Below are 19,554 nucleotides of genomic sequence, written 5' to 3'. Positions count from 1 at the left end.
GAGAACAAATGAAGACCCAGCGTGACTGGACAGATGCCACTCTTCTTGGAACATTAACATATTACCACAAAAAGATGCGATATCAATTTGGATATGAGGAGAAGCATTGCACAGGAGAAGGCTGGAGATGAAACTTGCCTACTCAGGTGACTTTGGCCCCTGATCTCAGATTGTATTAACCTCTGTGTGTCGTTATTGCTATAAAGACAGATGGTGTCCCTATGATATTGGACTGGTTTTGGAAGGCCATATTTCAAGTCATGGACAGAGTTAAACCTTTTGCTGTTATTGTTAAGAGTGGGTCTTATGTAGTCGAGGCTTGCCAAAGTCTCATGATGCTTCAACCTCATCTGGGATTATAAGGTTGTACTCTCACATCCAGCTTAATTCCTTTTCTGTGTGGGCGTTTCTCTATTTAGGACGGGTTACATTCTGATAACCTCATTACAAACTGAAAGAATTTCTGGTTAAAGTGCATTTAACAAAACTAGTCTACTAGACATTCTAGTTTGGCCACATAGTTCACTATGGAATGACAGTCTTGTCCCCTCAGCTAGGTGGAGGTTATCAGCTCCTGAGGCTGTCTGCCATGGTTCTGCCATCTGATAAGAAATGGATAGCATTGGAATTAAAATTCTGAAGTCTTTCTATTAAATGTATAGCTTTATTTCCTTCATAAATATCTTGAGTTGAACCATGATAGATGAAGACCGTCTACACATAACCTACTATGTTTTTTCTTAACTCCAGGATATCTAGTCCTAATTGCTTATTTTGAAGAGGGAGAACATAACCTCCAGAGATCCACAAACTGGAAACAAGCATCCTGCTAGGCTTCACCATTCCTCCAGTTCCAAGACCTCTTTCCCTCTCTGTTGTTTATACAACACTGGACTTTTCTTCTCTGTTCTAATTCACTCTCAATGATCTCCACAAGAGCCACATTCTTCATGCACTTTGCTCCAATAAACCCAGTACTCATAAATGTTTGCTATGAATTCCTAAATACTATGAACATGCAGGGATGACTCTTGATGCCCTGCTACTACTATGTTCCAAGTGTACCTAACATCCTTGCATCTTCAAAGGTTTAGCGCTGTGTGACATGATATATGTAAGAATTCAATCCAGTTATACAGAGGAGTCAGAGTAGGACATCAACAGGCAGGACACCCTGAAATAAAATCAATACAAAGGTAAAGCCATCCAGTTCCCTGAATGACAAGAAGGGTAACTACCGCAGGCAGAGCTGCTAAGCCTCTGCGTGCTGTTCCATGGAGCTGCCAAGGACTCTAGGTTTAAGATTATCTGTGGCCTCTACCCACTGGGCAACAATAGACTTTCTTCTCCCACATTCATGAAAAACAAAAATATCTCCAGATGCTTTCATATAACAGTCTTCCATGGCTGGGAATCTCTGAAGTTAACAAATGTAGACTTTCCACAATTCATAGGTAGGTAGGTGTGTGTGTGTGTGTGTGTGTGTGTGTGTGTAGGTCAAACTCCAAACAACAGGATTTTTAAATCAAGTTAGAAAAATTTCAATGATGTATTGTTATATGAGAAAAATCAGCATTCTGAAGTTCTCTTGTAAGACGACGTTTTGCAAAACTTGGCTTCATCTCTCCACCAGAAACTCTCCTTTCATCTTCTAGTCAATGGAAAGTATATACGATAAATTCTACACCCTGTAAAATATGAACCTTTTATATAAAGAACAAAGAGATTCTCGGCAGAATCACAGAAAGATTATTTGCCTTAGGCCGCATAACAGTGCACCGCAACTATAAATTATTTGTAACCAAAGTGTGTGATAATTCCATAAAGCTGCCATATTCTACTTCCAAATAATACATCTGGAAGGAAAAAGTCAAATGTGCTTCACCCCACAGCAAGAAGTAAAATTGTTAGGGAAATCTTTCCTGAGTTCTCTCCTTTGCCATTTCTTTGCATTTTTCTGATAATCCAGTCATGGTATATCCCCTCTAATACCTGATTGTGTTCCTCACATCCTGGACCTCTGAGTGCGGTACTTTCAAAGTTTAGTTTGTTTTGAGATGTAAGGTTTTAAAAGTGTAATTAAGAGAAGTGATGTCATTAGAGTGGAATCTTTAATGTGACCAGTGTTTTTATACAAGGAGAAAGATAGATGACAAGCTATTCAGAGGGGAGGCCAAATGAAGACAGTGGTATAGGACCACGAACATGATCAAGAGAGAGGTCCCAGAACACCTCTGCCAACTCCCAGACTCCAGAAATATAATAAAATACATCTGGTTGGTTAAATTATCCACTCTATGATAGCTCCTTTCTGCAGCCCGACAGGAGCCAACAGTGGTGATTTCTATCTCCTTTTTTGTTGCTCTATACAGTCTCTCATTTCTCCATTGTTTCTTACCTGCTCTGCTGTCTGGATGATTTAGAGAGAAGTACACTTTGATGTCTCTAATGAAGCACCAGTTTGACTCATTGGGAATTTTTCCATGAGTGCAGTAGTGTGTATTGGAAGAAAGAGAAGCATGGTGACTTTGAGAAATTATGGGAAACAAACAGTTTAAGGGTGGGGTTTACTTGGTGCTCTGAACACATCCTGCAAAGAGACCACTAACTTCTGTAATGATGGTGTAGAGAAGACTATCCTATTGCTACTTGGGCAATGACAGATGCTGGGCTCAGTTTGAAATATATTGCTTGCCATAGTTTATTCAAATATGGCTCATTTCCTATAACTAAGGAGTAGAGTGTCAGATAATAACACACAATGACCCATTTGCCATCCATTTTCAGGCCTGCCATGAGCTGTCTGAAACCCCATTGTATCCTATCACCTTTGGCTTCCTTAGAACCCATACTCTCAATGTGGGTGTTTGCTATTTGCCTCATTGTTCTTTGTCCACTGTCCCCAAACCAAACACATCACACAGCTGCAGGTTCTTTTCAAACCACACCCAAGTCTCATAAATAGCTTTCCCCTTCATGAATGTTTTCTTCAAACGAGCTAACCCACTAATCCTTTGAGAAAACCTAAGGGACTCCAAGGAAGGTCTAGTCCTACAGTCTTTCTTCTTCTCCAACCCATATGTGCTGGCCAGTTTTATGTCAATTTGACCTGTTACAGTTATCTGAGAGAAGGGACCTTTATTGAGAAAATGCCTTCAGAAGGACACTATGTAAGCAAACAAGCCTGATGGGTATTTTCTTAATTAGTGATCAATGGGAGAGACCCCGACCATCGTGGGTGAGGCTACACCTTGGCTGGTGGTACTGGGTTCTATAAGGAAGCAGGCTGAGCAAGCCATGAAGAGCAAGCCAGTGAGCAGCCCCCCTCCACGGTAGGCTTCAGCTCTTGCCTCCAGGTTTCTGCTCAGTCTGAGTTCTTGCCTTAGCATCCCTTAGTGGACAATGATTCAGGATATGTAAGTCAAATAAGCCCTTTCCTCTCCAGGCTGCTTTTGGTCATGGTGTTTCATCACAGCAATAGTAACTTCAACTAAGACACCACTCATATGCTCCCTGAGTTCCCTGCTGCCCATGTAGGTTTCACTGCACCCACATCCCCTCTGGACCTGAGCCTAAGTCATTCCTATGGTCTCTTATGTTTTGGTTTTAGTTCCTTGCTTTATCTCACAGTGTGCACGCGCGCACGCGCACACACACACACACACACACACACACACACACACACACACTATTTTGGCTTAGGGAGCCCCTCAAGACACAAACTGGAAAGGTGAGATTGCTCAATGGGTAAAAGTATGTGCTGCCAAGTCTGAAAACCTGCGTTCAATTCCTGCTTAGACCCTCATGGTAGAAAGAGACAACTGACTCCTACAAAGTGTTCTCTGACCTCTGTGCACAGGTGTGTATGTGTGTGTAAATCCTATTCATGGGAATGGTGGTGTCTCTGACTCCTTTGCCTGCTCTTGGGACCTTTATCCTCCTACTGTGTTACCTTGTCCAGCCTTGACATGAGGATTTGTGTCAAGTCTTATTGCATCTTGTTAAGCCATGTTTGACTGATAACCCTGAAAGGCCTGAACTTTTTTGAAGGGAAATGGAGGAGTAGTAGGTGTGGGGGAGAGAGAAGATGGTGGGGGAGGAGAGGAGGCTGTGGTCAGAATGTATTTTATGAGAGTAGAATAAATAAAAACAACGTAAAGAAAAAATAGCAATGGTGTCTGTTTGAAAACAAGACAAAACAAACAAGTCTCTAAGTTATTCCTACAGCAAATACCGTAACTTTGATCCTATGCTAAAGGCCAGATCTTGACTGGGGAGAAGATAGTCTAAGGCAGTGGTTCTCAATTTTCCTAATGCTGTGACCCTTTAATATTTAATATAGTTCTTCATGTTGTGTAACCCCCACAACCATAAAATTATCTCATCCCTACTTCATATCTGTGGTTTTACTACTGTTATGAATCATAATGTCAATATCTGATACGCAACCCCTATAAAAGGGTAGTTCAGACCCAAAGGGGTCATGACCCACAGGTCTAAGAAAAGACACTTGAATCCTCTCCCATTGGCTATCAGACTGTCTTATTTTTATTTATTTATTTATTTGTTTGTTTGTTTATTTATTCTTTCAAAGTGAGTATGCTAAACAGACGTACAGGAGTTGGAACTCAAAGTTGACATCCAAAGAAAAATACAAAGGATGCCCACTATGGATTCAAGGAATGGACCAAGGGACAAAGAACTCTGGCAGGTCCAGAGCAGTGGGGGGGGGGGGTTGTCTCACATCCCACAGAATTCTTGTTCTGTTCTGATTAATTTTCTTACAAAAGTAAGGGACAGTTAAGACCCCATTTTCTTTAGCATAGAATAGAGGGAACAGAGGTAACCTGGTACCCAGGACCCCTTCCCACAGAGAAGGACTGAATAGCCTGCTTCACAATTAAAGGGCCACAGTTTCAGCCTCTGTGTCACAGCTTTCTGTAAGTGTCAGACAGCCCCAGGCACAAAGAGAAGGAAAATTGCACTTTTTTACTCCCACCCCAGGCCATATTGGTGCAACTATGAACAAATCCATCTTTCTTTGCCAATTTTTGTTTTGTAATTTAACTGGAATGCAGAAAAGCTGACAGTAGCGCTTGGGACCTAAGTTTCTGGACAACAGAGGCTTTGACTACAGCTTGTCTGCAGTGCGTTCTTTTCCACTTTAACTTGCACTGATGCTGCTGCCTTTGGTCTCAGATTTCTGGTTGTGGACTTTATAAACTTGAGCTCAGAGTATCCCCAAACAAAGAAGCATGTTTACACATTAAAAAAAATGACTTTTGTGAACTATTTTAACTATCTTTGTATTGGGGAAAACTAAACCCCTAGTTAGAGATAATCCGGGGAGACAGATATATCTATTTTATATAGGCCAAGTCAGAAAAAGTTTTTTTTTGAATCAAAGATGATATGGTTATGAATTAAGCATAAATTCAGATTAAAGACTGATAATATATACCATTTCTATTAGCAGTTACATATTCTATTAGACATAGTCTTAATTTCCCATTTCGAACAGGATTTACAAATTTCTGATACCTCAATATTTATAAATATGCTAGCATTGTTGGAGATTTTGACATTTAGCTTGAATTGTATTTACTATTATAATTATTTGGGGGAATAATTTCCTAAGCATAGTGTGCTTTGAAACATTTGTGTGAAACTGAGAATGATTTTGTTATTATTTTACTTGTGCAAGCACTGAGATGAGTTTTGGGATTCATCTAAAGCAGCAATGTTTCAGACGATAGTTTATTTGCACAGTTACAAAGAAACTTTAGACCCCAAAACTTTAGGCTGTCTTATGTTTTAAAGTTTGCAGTGGGATATCTGTGCCCTATATTTTTTGTAAATATCTTCGGGCTGATAAGACATGAAAATGAGTATGATATCAGTATTTCTAAACATCTTGAAGAGTCTAAAAGCCCATAAACTGATATTGACCAGGCATGAGAAAATTTATATTACACAGACCATAAAAGTTACAATTTCTCCCAATGGACACTTCCTTTTAAAAATAATCAGAAACACAAGCACCAATGAGCTCACCCAGGTTCTAGAGGAAATTTGGAGAACCCACAGAAAGAGAAGATTGAAACAGAAAGGAAACTACCAGGCTACAGAGAGAAGCATTTATTAAACTGATCTCAACTCAGCAACCGCTTATTAAATAGCAATTAGTGCCTAACACTATAAAGTATCAAGATACCAAAACATATAAATAAGAAAGGATGGAGAAAGGAGAAGAAAAGGGGGGCTATCAGTGCCACAACAAGCTTCTATCATAGGGGAGTCTGAGGAATTTACACTGTATTTCAGTAAAGAAAATTCTTTCCAGGCCTTAGTTGTTTTTTTTTTTTTTTTAAAGCAGATTTATCACTTAATTATAAGATTAGGGAAAGGACTGAAGAACTTGGTCCATCCACATAGAGCATCAGCAGAGAATTGACACTATCTTTTCACTTTATTTTAACCACTGCTTGACCCAGCTAACCCGAGTCCTCTTGGACCTGTGGGTGGAGCCTGCTCTTTCTCACTTGGCTGTGGAAGACTGCTTGAGAGAAGTATACACAACACCCTTTATTAGTTCCTTCCTACCAACCAGATTTACTGCTCACTGCATGAAAAACCACTTGTAATGGATCTAGAAACCAAAAAAGAAATGAAACGGGGTGGGGTGGGGAAAGCCAGCTTCCAAATATTTACTATGAATGCCCACAGAAGCTTGAAATTTCCTACAAGCAATGCTTAGCATGGCTGAGGAAAGCACTCTGGGCCCCATGACCATAAAAGTAACAAGGCATTAAACAAGCCTCAGCCTTAACAGGCTGTGAGAGGGAGGACAGGAAAATATTCAAATTACCCCAGCCCAACTAATGGTACATTCAGTCTGAAATCCATTACTCAAGGTTCTTTAGTAACCCCTAGGCCTCGTCTACATTCTGAAAAGAAGTGTGAAGTCAGGTGAGTGACGGCCATTCTCAGACTGGTTTAGAAAGGACCATACAGTCACTGCAGTTCAAAGAGAAAAATTGGGTAAAATGAGGAGGAAATACAAGAAAGTCTGAATTCTGACTACAAATACTAATGGGCTTCCTACAGTTTTCAACAAAGGAGCTTAACATGGTTGCTGTCTGCATGCAGTCTGGAAAAGTCTTGCAAGGTGAGGGAGAACTGGATTGTGCAATATGGGCTTGGAGGAATGCCCTTTAGGGATCATTTGGTCCAACCCTCAGTGGATGTGAGGAACTGAGTCAAGACATATGATAACTTGCCTCACACAATGCCATGACCTCATGGGGTGTGGTAAGTTTAAGGCCTGCTCACCTCTTGTAGCTCTTGGAAACTGTGCCATATGCTTCTGGGCTAACCATAAACACAGACACTACAGTCAGAATAGCTCTGGGGAGAGCAAATGAAACAACAGGCCAAGGGAGCTTAGCAGCTTCCACCCTTGATCCCAAAGGAACACGTGGCTTTACTCACCAACAGGGAAGAACTCGCTCATTTTCTTCTTGTAGATCTTGAAGTCAACTTCTAGGAAGACACAGAAGATGATTCGGTCCACCTGGAGGCAAACAATAAACTCTTGAAGTCAAAGGAAATACGGCAGGTGTTTACTCAAAGCACAGTGTTAGAACTGAAGAGTTCAAGAATAAAAATACAGAAATAAAGAAATACAAAGTTGTAAGTCTAGGAGAATGAGAGCAGGTTGTCAGCAGCTTTCTTGGCAGCTTACCAACTAACTGTTCACAGTGGGTTACTTTGCTTTACAACCCATAGCTCTGTCTGTGGCTGAGGCGGCTCTCTGCAAACTAAGGTTCAGCTTTTAGATATTTTAGATAACCTGCCTCCCCTAGCCACTCCTGACCAGCAATTGATGTGAACTGAGTTAACTTTTAAATGATGGGATATACCTGACTTTTTGGTTGTGCATTTTCCCATACCCTTCTCGTACATGAAACCGGCTATATCAGGGGAGTGCAAAGCTTTGGTGGACACCATCAGAAAGTGCCGGAGAGAAACAATGAACTAAATACAAACACTAGTTTAATTAAAAAAAAAAAAAACTCAGTTAATGAGAATTGCAAAGAAGGACAATTTGTGTCTGAGTTTTACCTCAAAATTATCAAAGTTCCTTTGTTATTGCCTAAAGCTTGATGTTTCTTGTTATAAAAGGGGGGAGTTCAGAAACTGTAATCTGCCACAACCTTACATGTCCATCTCTGGTTGTGGTCTCAGCTAGCTGATAAGTTTTATGTGCACCATGAAGATTTATTTTTTTTCAATTTTTAGTGTTTTTCCTGAAATAAATTTTCCTTCTGGTTTAATAGACTTCGGTGGTCTATCCCCTATCTATGTGTGACCCCCTTAGACCCAACAAGAATAGATAAAGATTATTATGAAAGCTTCGTACAGATATTTCATGGTGGAGTATGAACTGTATCAGATGGTGTGTAAGGGTGTGTGTGTGTGTGTGTGTGGACACTTGAGTTATGCGTGAGCATTCACTTGAGTGTGCATGCTCTGTTTATAAAGAAGTCAAGGGTGCTTTTAGGAGAGAGATGCTACATAAAGAAGAAATAACAAATGACGGTAAGCCACGTTGCAGCAAGCTCTAACTAATGCTGAGATTCTGACAGGAGTACCTGGACCTTATGGTCTCTAAAACAGCCACAGGAGAGGCAGACTGACAAGTGTCAATGAAGCACACCAGTAAACCAAGGACTCTTTTACTGATCTTGTTAGACAAATACAGACCTCAAACCCATGGCCTAAAAAGTTTCCATGAGTTTAATTTACATGAAGTCACTTGCTTCTAGCCAAACATATTCAAAATGGCTGCAGAAATTAAATGCTAGTCAATAGTAACACAGGGTCTGTGAACACTTAATTTGGTAGATATTATTAGGTAACAGTCACCTCAGAAGAAAAATGTGTGCATCATCTCCTGTGTTTTCTACTTTGAGAGAGTATCAGCACAGATGGGCTTTCATTGAAATATTCAAGAATAATGTGTCAACGAGAAAGAAGAAATGGACTACACACAGTAGCTTGATGTAGTTGGGTCTTCTTTCTATGTGTTGCTTTCATTGGTTAATTAATAAAGAAACTTCTTGGCCTGATAGGTCAGAACAAAGGTGAGTGGAGTAGACAGAACAGAATGCTGGGAAGAAGGTCAGTGAGGCAGTTGCCATGCCTCTCCTCTCTGAGACAGATACAGGTTAAGATCTTTCCCAGTAAGCCACCACCTCATGGCTTACTAAATATGGGTTAAAGTAAGATGTGAGAATTAGCCAATAAGAGGCTGAAACTAATGGGCCAGGCAGTGTTTAAAAGAACACAATCTGTGTGTTGTTATTTCAGGGCATAAGCTAGCCAGGCGGCCGGGAGCCAGGCGGCACCCGTGTCTCATATTAACTGGGAACTCAATTTTGTGTCAGTAACATGGATACTTCTCCATTTTCTTTCTTCAACAATGAGAAATAAAGTTTAGAAACACTCTGTCAAGGCACAATGGACAACTGAATAAAACATCAAAGCATTTCTTGTGGAAGTGGGGGGTAGATGTGGGATGGGAATGAAGCAGGACAAGAAAGAACCTAAATGGATGTCACCAACCTAACCCTTCCACTCTTCCACCATGTGGGATGCAGATCCTGCCACTCTGATGAGAGTTTTCATTCAGCAACAAAGATGTTCTGGTGTGAGAGATAGCAGGGGGTCACATGGAGCTGTGAAATCATGTGACATGAGTGAGTCCAGAGGCATCACTCACTAATCTTTTCATGAGTCTCTGCCTCAACATGGCTGGGCTGCCTCCTGACCAGTCACTGGAATTCCATTCCATAAAGAATAAGCTACCTTCTGATTGCCTCCTTGACTCTAGTACAAAACAAAGGAACCTGGCCTTAAAAATAGAGAGACAGGGTTCAATGAGTAGATTTCTTTTTTCCTACTTTCACTTTTGAGTAGGATGTCCAGTCCTACTTCTATATCATGAATACTGCCTATATACACCAAAAGTACAGGCTCCCTATCAAATCATTTTCCAGGTAAACTATAATTTTAGATAAAAGCCAGCGTTTAAGTGTTCATGCACATACTCCTTATGAAATGTTAACATCCAGTGGCAAAGCCAAAACCATGCTGAATGACAAAAATGTGTCATCCAAGGGCAGTTTGTATAAAACCTTTTCTACATCATTTTAAAAAACATAAAGTTACAACAATGTAGGGATCCATCTATGAGTAATAGTAAAATAATGAAGTGCAAGGACATTGGGCTAAGTGGTCCTGTGTTCTCTTATGAGCAACCCAAAGATGCACAGAAAAAAAGAAACTTGAACTCAACTAATCATAATCTGCCACCTGCCACCTAGCTCAGTTCTTCAGTGCAAAAATTTGGTAAGGCAGCAGCTCCACTATGGAGCAAACATTGTTTTTCCTTGCATCCATGTTTATCCTAGAAAAGCCCCCTTATGCTCTCTGAATGGTGGTCCACAGTGCAGGCAGTCTGCCCAACCTGTGAAATGCTGCTGCTGCTGCTCAGAACACCTCAGTCCTTAGTGCATTGTGTTTCTCTGTCATGTCTTCTAACATATGGTTTAAAGATGGCTGTGATTTCTGCAAAGGGAAGAGATTTGAGTCTTTAACATGTTAGTTATTAGAAAGTAAAGAGATTTGAGACAACATGACACATAGCTAGCAGCCATTAACTGTGGGAGGAAGTATATGAATAAACTATTTTCTCTATTTTTTTTCCATGTTTGGAAAACTTCACAATTAAAGACTCTAAAGTTGATAAGATTATCTTCTGTTCCCTGAGCCAGATTCAGTTTTCTAGCTCTGCAGAAGCACTTGGGGCTTCTGGAGCCCATAATTATTCTTGTGTACCTCTGAGTGTTGATTATTTTTCCTTTATGCTTCTAAATCATCTAGTGTGATCAGAAGTCAAAACCAAGAAATTTTGATTTACTAAAAACTTAAGGTGATTGAGTTAAACAATTTTGTGTCCTCTCACATTTATACTTAAGAACAACAAATCACATAATTTTTTAATCATCATGTCTCTTATGTGTGTGTGCAAACGAGTGTGAATGAGTGTGTGTATTCTCATGGTGGGGGCTCTTTTAGTAGCAATGCTATTTTCTGCTACCAACTTCAAATCCTACCAAGTTCAGATGAAGATTATCTAAATATTGCAAGGGATCATAATCTACTTCTAGATAAGATAGTAGGCTTGATGACCATGGGAATGATATGGGCCCAAAATTCAACAGCCCAGTTAATTTTCCCCAGGGGAAAAATGAATGCTGAAGTTTGAAAATTTTAATTTTAAAATAGTTGGATTCTCTAGTTAACTGTCCTGACTTACAGGCCTAGCTCTGTGAAAAGCAGCCTGCCAGCAAATTGAAGCCAAGCGTTGCCTTCATTCATTAGATACTGATTGCATATTTGTATTCTCTTGTGCGCATGTATTTTCTAGGCCACTATTGCATAAAGCTCCACTTAAAAAGTCTATTTTTAAAGTCCTTCAAGTACTGATACTTCCTTATCCCATGGTTCTCTTTATAGTACAATAAAGATGATGGTACTCCTCTTGCTGAGGGGTGGGATCTAAACTCCCATCTCTTAAGTCTGGGAGGCCTGTGGCCATGAAGGATTGATGTTAAGTGGCTTATGAGTAAGAGAATGCAGATCTCGTCTAGTACTCTTGAGAGGACACTTCCTATATACAAACTTCATAACTTGTACAAGTAACAAGAACATGTGGAGAACCCACATGCAGCTATTTTGTCAACAGCTCCAGCTGGAAGGGGGTGGCCTTTCCATGATTTCAGCTCCAGGCGTTTGAACCACCCAGCAGATGTACAGGGAGCAGAGAAGAGGTACTCCGGCTAGACACTCACTGCAAATCCATAAGCAAAGACATGGAAACATGTAATGACAGACTTGACATCTTCCCGACTAATCCTGGTACCCTTTCTGAGTCTTGCTTTTACAGCTCTTTGGTACTTTACACCTGTCGAGAAGCTCAGAGTGAACGGATCACACTGATAGAAAACACCTTTGTTACATGGCCGAGAGACTGGGCATCTGTCTCGTGTGGAGGAGGAAAGTCGTGCGTATTTCTTTCTAACCCTGGATGACTTCTAAGAGAACCTTTGACAGCTCAGAATGGTACCACTTATGTTTTTTCTTAAAGCCATTGGATAATTTCACAAAATGATGGTTCTTGAGAAACCATTTATTTGCCTTTCATCGAGTCGCCTTGAGTTCACAGGCATAGCCCACATACCATGCCGTGTCTATGAAAACAAAAGCCCAGCAATTGAGTGGCCTTTTTTGTAGTACCAGAAAATTAATTAATGATATAACTTGACCCGAAATACCAAATTTTCCTCTTTGATATTACCCGGAAGAAGACCTATGCCATTGAATTTCTAGGCCTGCCCCTAGATATAAGACAGTGGATGGGTCCTCCATTTTCAAGTTGTATAATACCAAAGGTCTCATCCATAGCTGGTGGAGTCTGTCCTTGCAGCTCTTTTGTACTGTCTGGATTCAGTAAACCAGACCTACACTTCTGTGAATGACTCTGGATTAGAGCTCACCATGGGACAGTTCCTTGGGATTTACAGATCAGAAACATAGCCACAGCTTGCACTAGGAAGGTGTTTTTAGAGCCCCAGGCAGGCTGTGTCTGTTCTTGAGGACCGCTTTGGGAAGCAACAACTGTAGGCTTCTACAGCTTTTGCTGATCTCTGCCTCAGCTTCTCTGAATTCTGAGCTTTGCACACATGCATCTCGAGTCCTTTTACAGAATGTTGCAGTATGGGTACCAAAGCAATGACGCAGGTCCACATGCCACTTTGTCCCCGTGGGTTCGAGTTTTCATCACAGCTTCCATGATGTTTTTCTTCTCTCCCATTAATTGTTTCTGGACCATACACTCTACTGACATATCCCAAGCATTCTTCAGGAGTCTAGCTTATAAGCCTCAGTTAGGACTGTTCCTCTGACCTGGAGTACCCCACTCTGAACATGTATTTCCCACTTTGCCATCATTGCATCAGGTAGTGTTAGTTAAAAAGACACACAGAGAGAGAGAGAGAGAGAGAGAGAGAGAGAGAGAGAGAGAGAGAGAGAGAGAGAGAGAGAGAGAGAGAGAGAGAGAGAGAGAGAGAGAGAGAGAGAGAGAGAGAGAGAGAGAGAGACAGAGAGAGACAGAGAGAGAGAGAGACAGAGAGAGGCAGAGAGACAGAGACAGAGACAGAAACAGAGAGACAGAGAGATCTTTACTCCCTATATAACTCACAGTATTATGCTTCTCTGGTTAAACTCCAACTGATATAGTCTTTGTATCAGTTCAATGAGTATTATATCACCCACAGAAACTCAGTGAAGAACAAAAAGATAATTTTCAGGGATATGTAACCTGTCAAGGAGATTTAGTTCCTAATTACTTCCTTCAGATGAATATCTGTGAGTCCTAGCCTAATAGGTCTTCTCATAGAACTTCCTAAAGTGTATATCTCCTCTTCTGTAACTAATGTCACATACTTAAAATGACTCATTTTGTATCAACAATTGACCGGTAAATTCCATTTGATCCACATTCTAAAGCACAACATAAATTTGTTCTGGAATTTACCACCTGACCTACTCTTCATGATACTGCAAACGAGTGTCTTTTAAAGAACCAGGCGACACCCACAGGTCCTTTGTCTCACTAGTTCATGGCACAGGTCCTCACATGTAATTTGTAACTTTAGACATATTTGCAAAGTTCACAGTTCGGCAAAAACACTTGACCAAGATGTGGCTATATACCAGACACTTTTTCAAATTGTTTAAAAAAAATAAGATAGTGACCAGGTAGACTCCCTGTTACATTTGCTAGAAGGCCTTTAAATAGACTTTAAACAGTGGAAGGGGACACTGTCATTTTCTCTTATGATACTGAGTCCCTTGACTCTCCAGTTCAATGATAGAATTTTCCCACTGGGTGTTCAATGGCTTTATAACAGCAACGGCAGCATCCTATACACTAATATGGATTAAAACCTAATAATAGCTCTTTAAAATAAAAATGCAATATCCAATAAATTGTCTGGCTAATGGTTCAGAATTACTACTGGCTAGCTCTTACATTTAAATTAACCCATTTATATTCATCTGTGTATCGCCACGTGGCCTGTGGCTTACCGTAGATGCTCTGACATCTTTTTCCTACAGCATCTGTTGGTGTCTCTTTAGACTCTGCCCTCTTTTCCCCTGTATTCAGGTTGGCATTCTAACCTAAAGCAGCTTTATTCATCAACCAATAAAAGCAACACATTTGCAACTTACAGAAGGACATCCCACATCATCTCTGAGAAATATAAATGAGTACAACCACTTTGAAAAGCTTTTAACAATACTAAATTAAGTAAATATATTCACACAACACAACCTTGCAATTTCAATCCTAGGTTCACACCCAGCTGATATGTTCTCCTGAAACGGGACCCCATAATGTTCATCATTACTCTTTTAATATCTCAAATTTGGGAGCTGCTTAAATGGTCAGAAATGTATAAACATACCAGTATATAGTCACAGAATATTACAAACTAATGAAAATGAAAAAGTTCTCAGGGACATATAAAACATGAATAAAGGGTACAATGCGGTATAAAAACCTATGGGGAGTGGAATGTACAGGATAATTCCATGTCTATGATGTCCAGATGTGTTTAGAAGTAGATTAAATCAGTTGTGCAGTTAGAAGTTATCATAGCAATTATTTTATGGTGTGTGATGCTGGAAGGCATGCTAGATAATGTCTATCATTTTTTTTTGGATGCTGGTTCCCTGGACATAATGTTCAGTTTGTAAAAATTTATAAAGTTGTGCATTCAGGAACTGTGAGTAAGCTATACTTCAACAAGATTTTTTATTGAAAGGTTGGAAGTCTATGCTGCAGTTGTCTTGGTCAACAATCAAAAATCTATTTTCATTGACTTAGAGGTCAGAAAAGTCCTTTAAAGTCTGACCTTCGAAAGGCGATCTCTCCATATATTTCCACTGATGCCAACTTCTGCTCACCCATCAAGGCATACAGGAGTAAAGATATATTTCTTTCACCCAGATATCCATTAATCCACAGTGGGGGGTTTCATGCCCCATAAATATGATGACATAAGTCCTATTAATCTTTTTCAGAATTACATCCACTTTGGTTGAGGAGGTTACACGGGAGGCATGCTGGGAGTATCTGGAGCTGACCTCCATTTTTCACAGCCAGCAGTTATAGGACAGTTGACATGCCCGAGATTAGCCTGTATTCAGTAAGAATGGGAGAATGCAAGGATTCGGATCCATGGAAGTGGCCTGCCCACTGCCATTCCGAGAATTGGTGTAAATGCTGGCACAACTGAGGGATACTGTGGACTGCTGGGGTGAAATTGCTGCCTTCCTAAAACCAAAGTGACAGCTTCATCCACACGGGCTGCTGAGGGGTAGGTCTCAAAATAGTGGTTTCTGCTAATAATTGATTTAAACTTTAGAATTTACCAAATTTGAGCAAAGACAGATTTTGAAAGAGTGTGGAATTGGGACAGGTGCTGAAGGGACAGTAGCTCACTTGAGTATGTGACTCTGGCAAACCTTACCCTTCTCCACTATTCCCTCTGCCTTGCTAAAGACCATTAGATTATATCCATAAATCCAAACACGGAAGTCTATTCTCTTATTTGGCTACTTCCTCCTCCTGAGGTTGACTATGAAGGTTCAGCTATCAAAGTATTGAAGTCTATGAGCCAGAAGACCCCTTTGGTTTATTTAATCAACATGCCCAATTAAAATTAAATACCTAATCCTAACACGGGGTTTCCCCCTTTACCTTTATAAACAGTCATTTTCCTATGTGCCACATCTGTTGCCCCTCTATTCAGAGGCAGTCCTTTGTCCCTCTCTGGTACCTTTTCCCTCTTCCCCCTGTCCCTCTTCTCTTCTTCATAGTCCCCTGTCTCCTTTACCACCACATCCTAGTTGGCTCTAACACAGACCTCCTGTCTTCTTCTCTTAAAAATTACAACTGCAAGATCACTTCCTGCCATGTTCTGCCGGAGTCAGAAAGTGGCCAGTTGAACTTTTATTTCCTGCTTAATAAAAAACCTCTCTGTGAAACAGGAAGTTGGGTGTGGTGCCTAATCCTGGGTCCAGAATGAAGCTCCCTACTGTGCAGGGTCTCCCTCAGTTGAAGTTTCCTTGATGCTTTGAAGGGGCCAAAGAAATAGGACAAAACCATTGTGGGTTAACTAAGAAAGCAATCCAGGAAGTTGGGAATCGTGGCACTTAGTCCCTACTCTCACACTAAGGGAAGCAATGAGCAATCTTTTCCCCTTCCTGTGGTCCAGCTTTCAGTTGTACTATAACGATTCACCACAGAAGCAAAGGCTCAACAACAGAATTTCCCATCTCAACTGTTCTAAGCACACCGGAAAAGCAGGCCCAGTCTGCCTGAGTCTTCTGGCCAGTCTCAAAAGCTGCATCATAGTCTTCACCTGAGGCTGGAGATTTGCCTCCAAACCCACCTTTCCTAGCTTTCAGCAGAATTCTACTCCACACACTTAAAGCTGTTGCCCATCAGATAAAACTTTTAGCTCACAGAGACTACATGTAATTCCTACCTGTGGGTATGGACATGGCTGCTTTCTTCTGAAAGACCTGGATAAATCCAGACCCCCCCCCCCAGCAGGAAAAAATAGAGCCAAAAATCTAAGCAGAGAGAGAAGAATCAGAAATCTAGGATTAGCCAGTTCAGTTTCAGGAACTACCTGAAGATAAAGTTAGATTGTAATCTTGAGTATAATCTTGAGAAACAGGGAGTTGCCTCCTATGATCATAACTGGTATTTTTGGAATTTTCTGTGACACCCTCCATAGCCTTTTCGGATTACTGGGCTGTGGTTTCTTCCTTTAAAAACTCCTTCTCCTGGTTACTCGGGGTCGAACTCCTCCCCTGCGTGGCTTATGAGTCTCAGCCCCAGTGCACTGGTGCCTGTCAAATAAACCTTGTGTGACTGCAGCAAGGAGGTCTCTTATGAGTTACTGGGGGAGTTGTGTTATCCAGAGACTTGAGTGAGAGTCTCCCAACACCGGGAGTCTTTCACTTCTTCTTGGCCTACCAAAAGTGTCTCCAGGCTGTTCCTTATTCCCAGACTCTATAGAGTCTATTTAAAGAACCCATCTGGCTGGGGGAGGGGGGTGCAAAAAGATAGTCTGTGGATGAAGATTTTTGTTGCACAAGCCAGGCTACCTGAGGCTGATACCTGGAACACATGTTAAGGTAGAAGTGAACCAATAATGCAAAATTGTCCCATTTCTACAAGCTCAGTGGAATATATTGGATGTATTAGTGTACAGATGTGCATGCATGAGTACACACACACACACACACACACACACACACACACACAACGTATTAAATAAAGCTAGCGAAGGTCAGGCCCACTAGGACAATTTCTCTTTTAATTAAGTCATTGACTAAACACCTTAGTCATTGCTGTAACAATCACTTTTCCTAATCAAGGGTGTTACTGAATCATTATGTTTGGCATATGCACATAGGGATGAGTACCCGTATCCTAGGGGCCATGATAGTCTTCTGCCTCCCTCATAGCTATTTCCACATTACCAACTGCCAGTGTATCAGTTTGTTTATACCACTGCCCTGTTATTTTTGATCCCAGAAAGCCACTTAACCTGTCTGAACATCAGTTTCCTCAACTCCAACATGGACATAGAGACATGGTAGGACTTAAGAGTCTTAAAGCCCTTCTTTAATTTCTGTGGGCCCAAGATCCAGCATAGTGTGATTGTTCAAGGCATCACGAGGCAGAAGTCAAAACACCCACTGGACTGGGCAGTTATCTAAAAGCTCATTTTAGTAGATGACATAGTTAGTTCTTTGCAGTTGTAAGCACAGGCCCTCATTTCCATGATGGTAGGCCATGGGTCATTCTCACTAGCTCTTTTGGAACTTCTGGCATTTTGGGGCCCTGTTTTTGACTCTATCCTCAAATGAGAAAAGGTGTGTGGACTCCTCCTTAGTTTTGAATCTCATGTCTTTCTCCATGGCTGACTCTTAAACTCACATGAAGTGGGGTGGTGACTATCTGGGTAAGCACCCAGCTCACTGGTGAAATGATCCGGGCCTTTGCTACTCAGTAGAGGTCTTTAGCAGAGGTCCTTAAGCTGGTTTTCTAAACCAGATCACAATAATGACCTAGCCAGTTGAGCCTACTAGGGGTACTTTTCTAGTAAAAGGAATCCCACCCCCAATTTTTAAAAAATTCTTTCTATCTTAAAAGCAACACTTATAAAAATGACTGATGAAATGCAATTCATTGAAATACAATGAAACATGTATGGGATGCGGGAGCTCTACAGAGTAATATACTATCACTGCATGGCTGCATGCTTTTGGGGGCTCTTTCCTCAGTTCACCAGCCCACTTGCCATTCTATAGGGCACTTTTTGTTTTTTAAAGAATATTTATTTGTTTTTATTTATGTGTAAACATGTGAGTGTATGCCCAGGTGTATGTGCATGCATGCCCACAGGGGCTAGAAAAGGTTTCTATACCTAGAGTTTCCAGTGGCTGTGAACCATCAGGTGTATGCTAGGAATGAAAGACCAGTTCTCTGTAGAAACAAGTGCTCTTAACCACTAAGCTATCTCTCAATCTGCTTGCTTTTTCTTTCTTAGTAATCTGTATCTATTTTGATTTTTTTAGTTATGTATGTAGACAGATATTTTTTTTGTCCCACCCAGTTCCACAGTCATTCAGTCCCAAATAAGCACACAGAGGCTTACACTAATTATAAACAGTTTGGCCTATTGCTCAGGCTTATTATTAACTAGCTCTTACAACTTAAATTAGCCCATAATTCTTATCTATGTTTAGCTATGTAGATTGGTACATTGTCTCAGTAAGGCATTCTCATCTTACTTCCTCTGCATCTGGCTGGTGACTACATCTCTGACTTTCCTCTTTCTAGAATTCTTCTAGTCTGGTCACCCTGCCTATACGTCCTGCCTGGTTACTGGCCAATCAGAGTTTTATTAAACCAATATGAGTGACAAATCTGTACAGTGTACAAGAGCATTACCCCACAGCATATGTGTCACTGGTGAAGTCTTTTGCCCCGGGACCCAAAAGCCCTTTGTGTTATTCCTTGGAAACTACAGCTCCCAGACTTCCCCTGGATTACCGTCACCTGTGCGCGCTGGCGCGCCCAGGTGAAGACCATTACTCCCAGATAACCTTGCGCCCGCAGTTAAAAGCGAGCGCTCCACGAGGTTTCGCTCTCTTGCTCCCTTGGTCCGTTCCCCCCCCCCTTGTGTGTCTGCACGTCCCGCCCTTATCGTGTTCCCCTCTCCCCATTAAAGCGCACCCACGTGGGAGCCGCGTGTCTGTCTCTTCCTTTGCGTGCCGTCTATCCCGTGTTTGTCCACACACCCACGCCGCCCCGCCGCCGTTTTTAAAGGAATAATA

General features: G+C 41.1%; 1 protein-coding gene across 1 annotated transcript in view; it reads right to left on the bottom strand.

Annotated features, from left to right (window-relative positions):
- Positions 1-19,554, bottom strand: part of LOC126490199 (ADP-ribose glycohydrolase MACROD2-like) — a 1,491,479-nt gene that overhangs the window by 174,030 nt on the left and 1,297,895 nt on the right. The window contains exon 8 of the mRNA XM_050124928.1: positions 7,492-7,573. Within this exon, the coding sequence (XP_049980885.1) occupies positions 7,492-7,573 (82 nt within the window). The remainder of the gene's footprint in view (positions 1-7,491; positions 7,574-19,554) is intronic.

This window comes from Alexandromys fortis, unplaced genomic scaffold, assembly GCF_014885135.2.
Source record: "Alexandromys fortis isolate MF-2015 unplaced genomic scaffold, M_Fortis_MF-2015_v1.1 scaffold_248, whole genome shotgun sequence".
Classification (NCBI taxonomy): Eukaryota; Metazoa; Chordata; class Mammalia; order Rodentia; family Cricetidae; genus Alexandromys; species Alexandromys fortis.
This window is presented reverse-complemented; position numbering and strand designations above follow the sequence as displayed.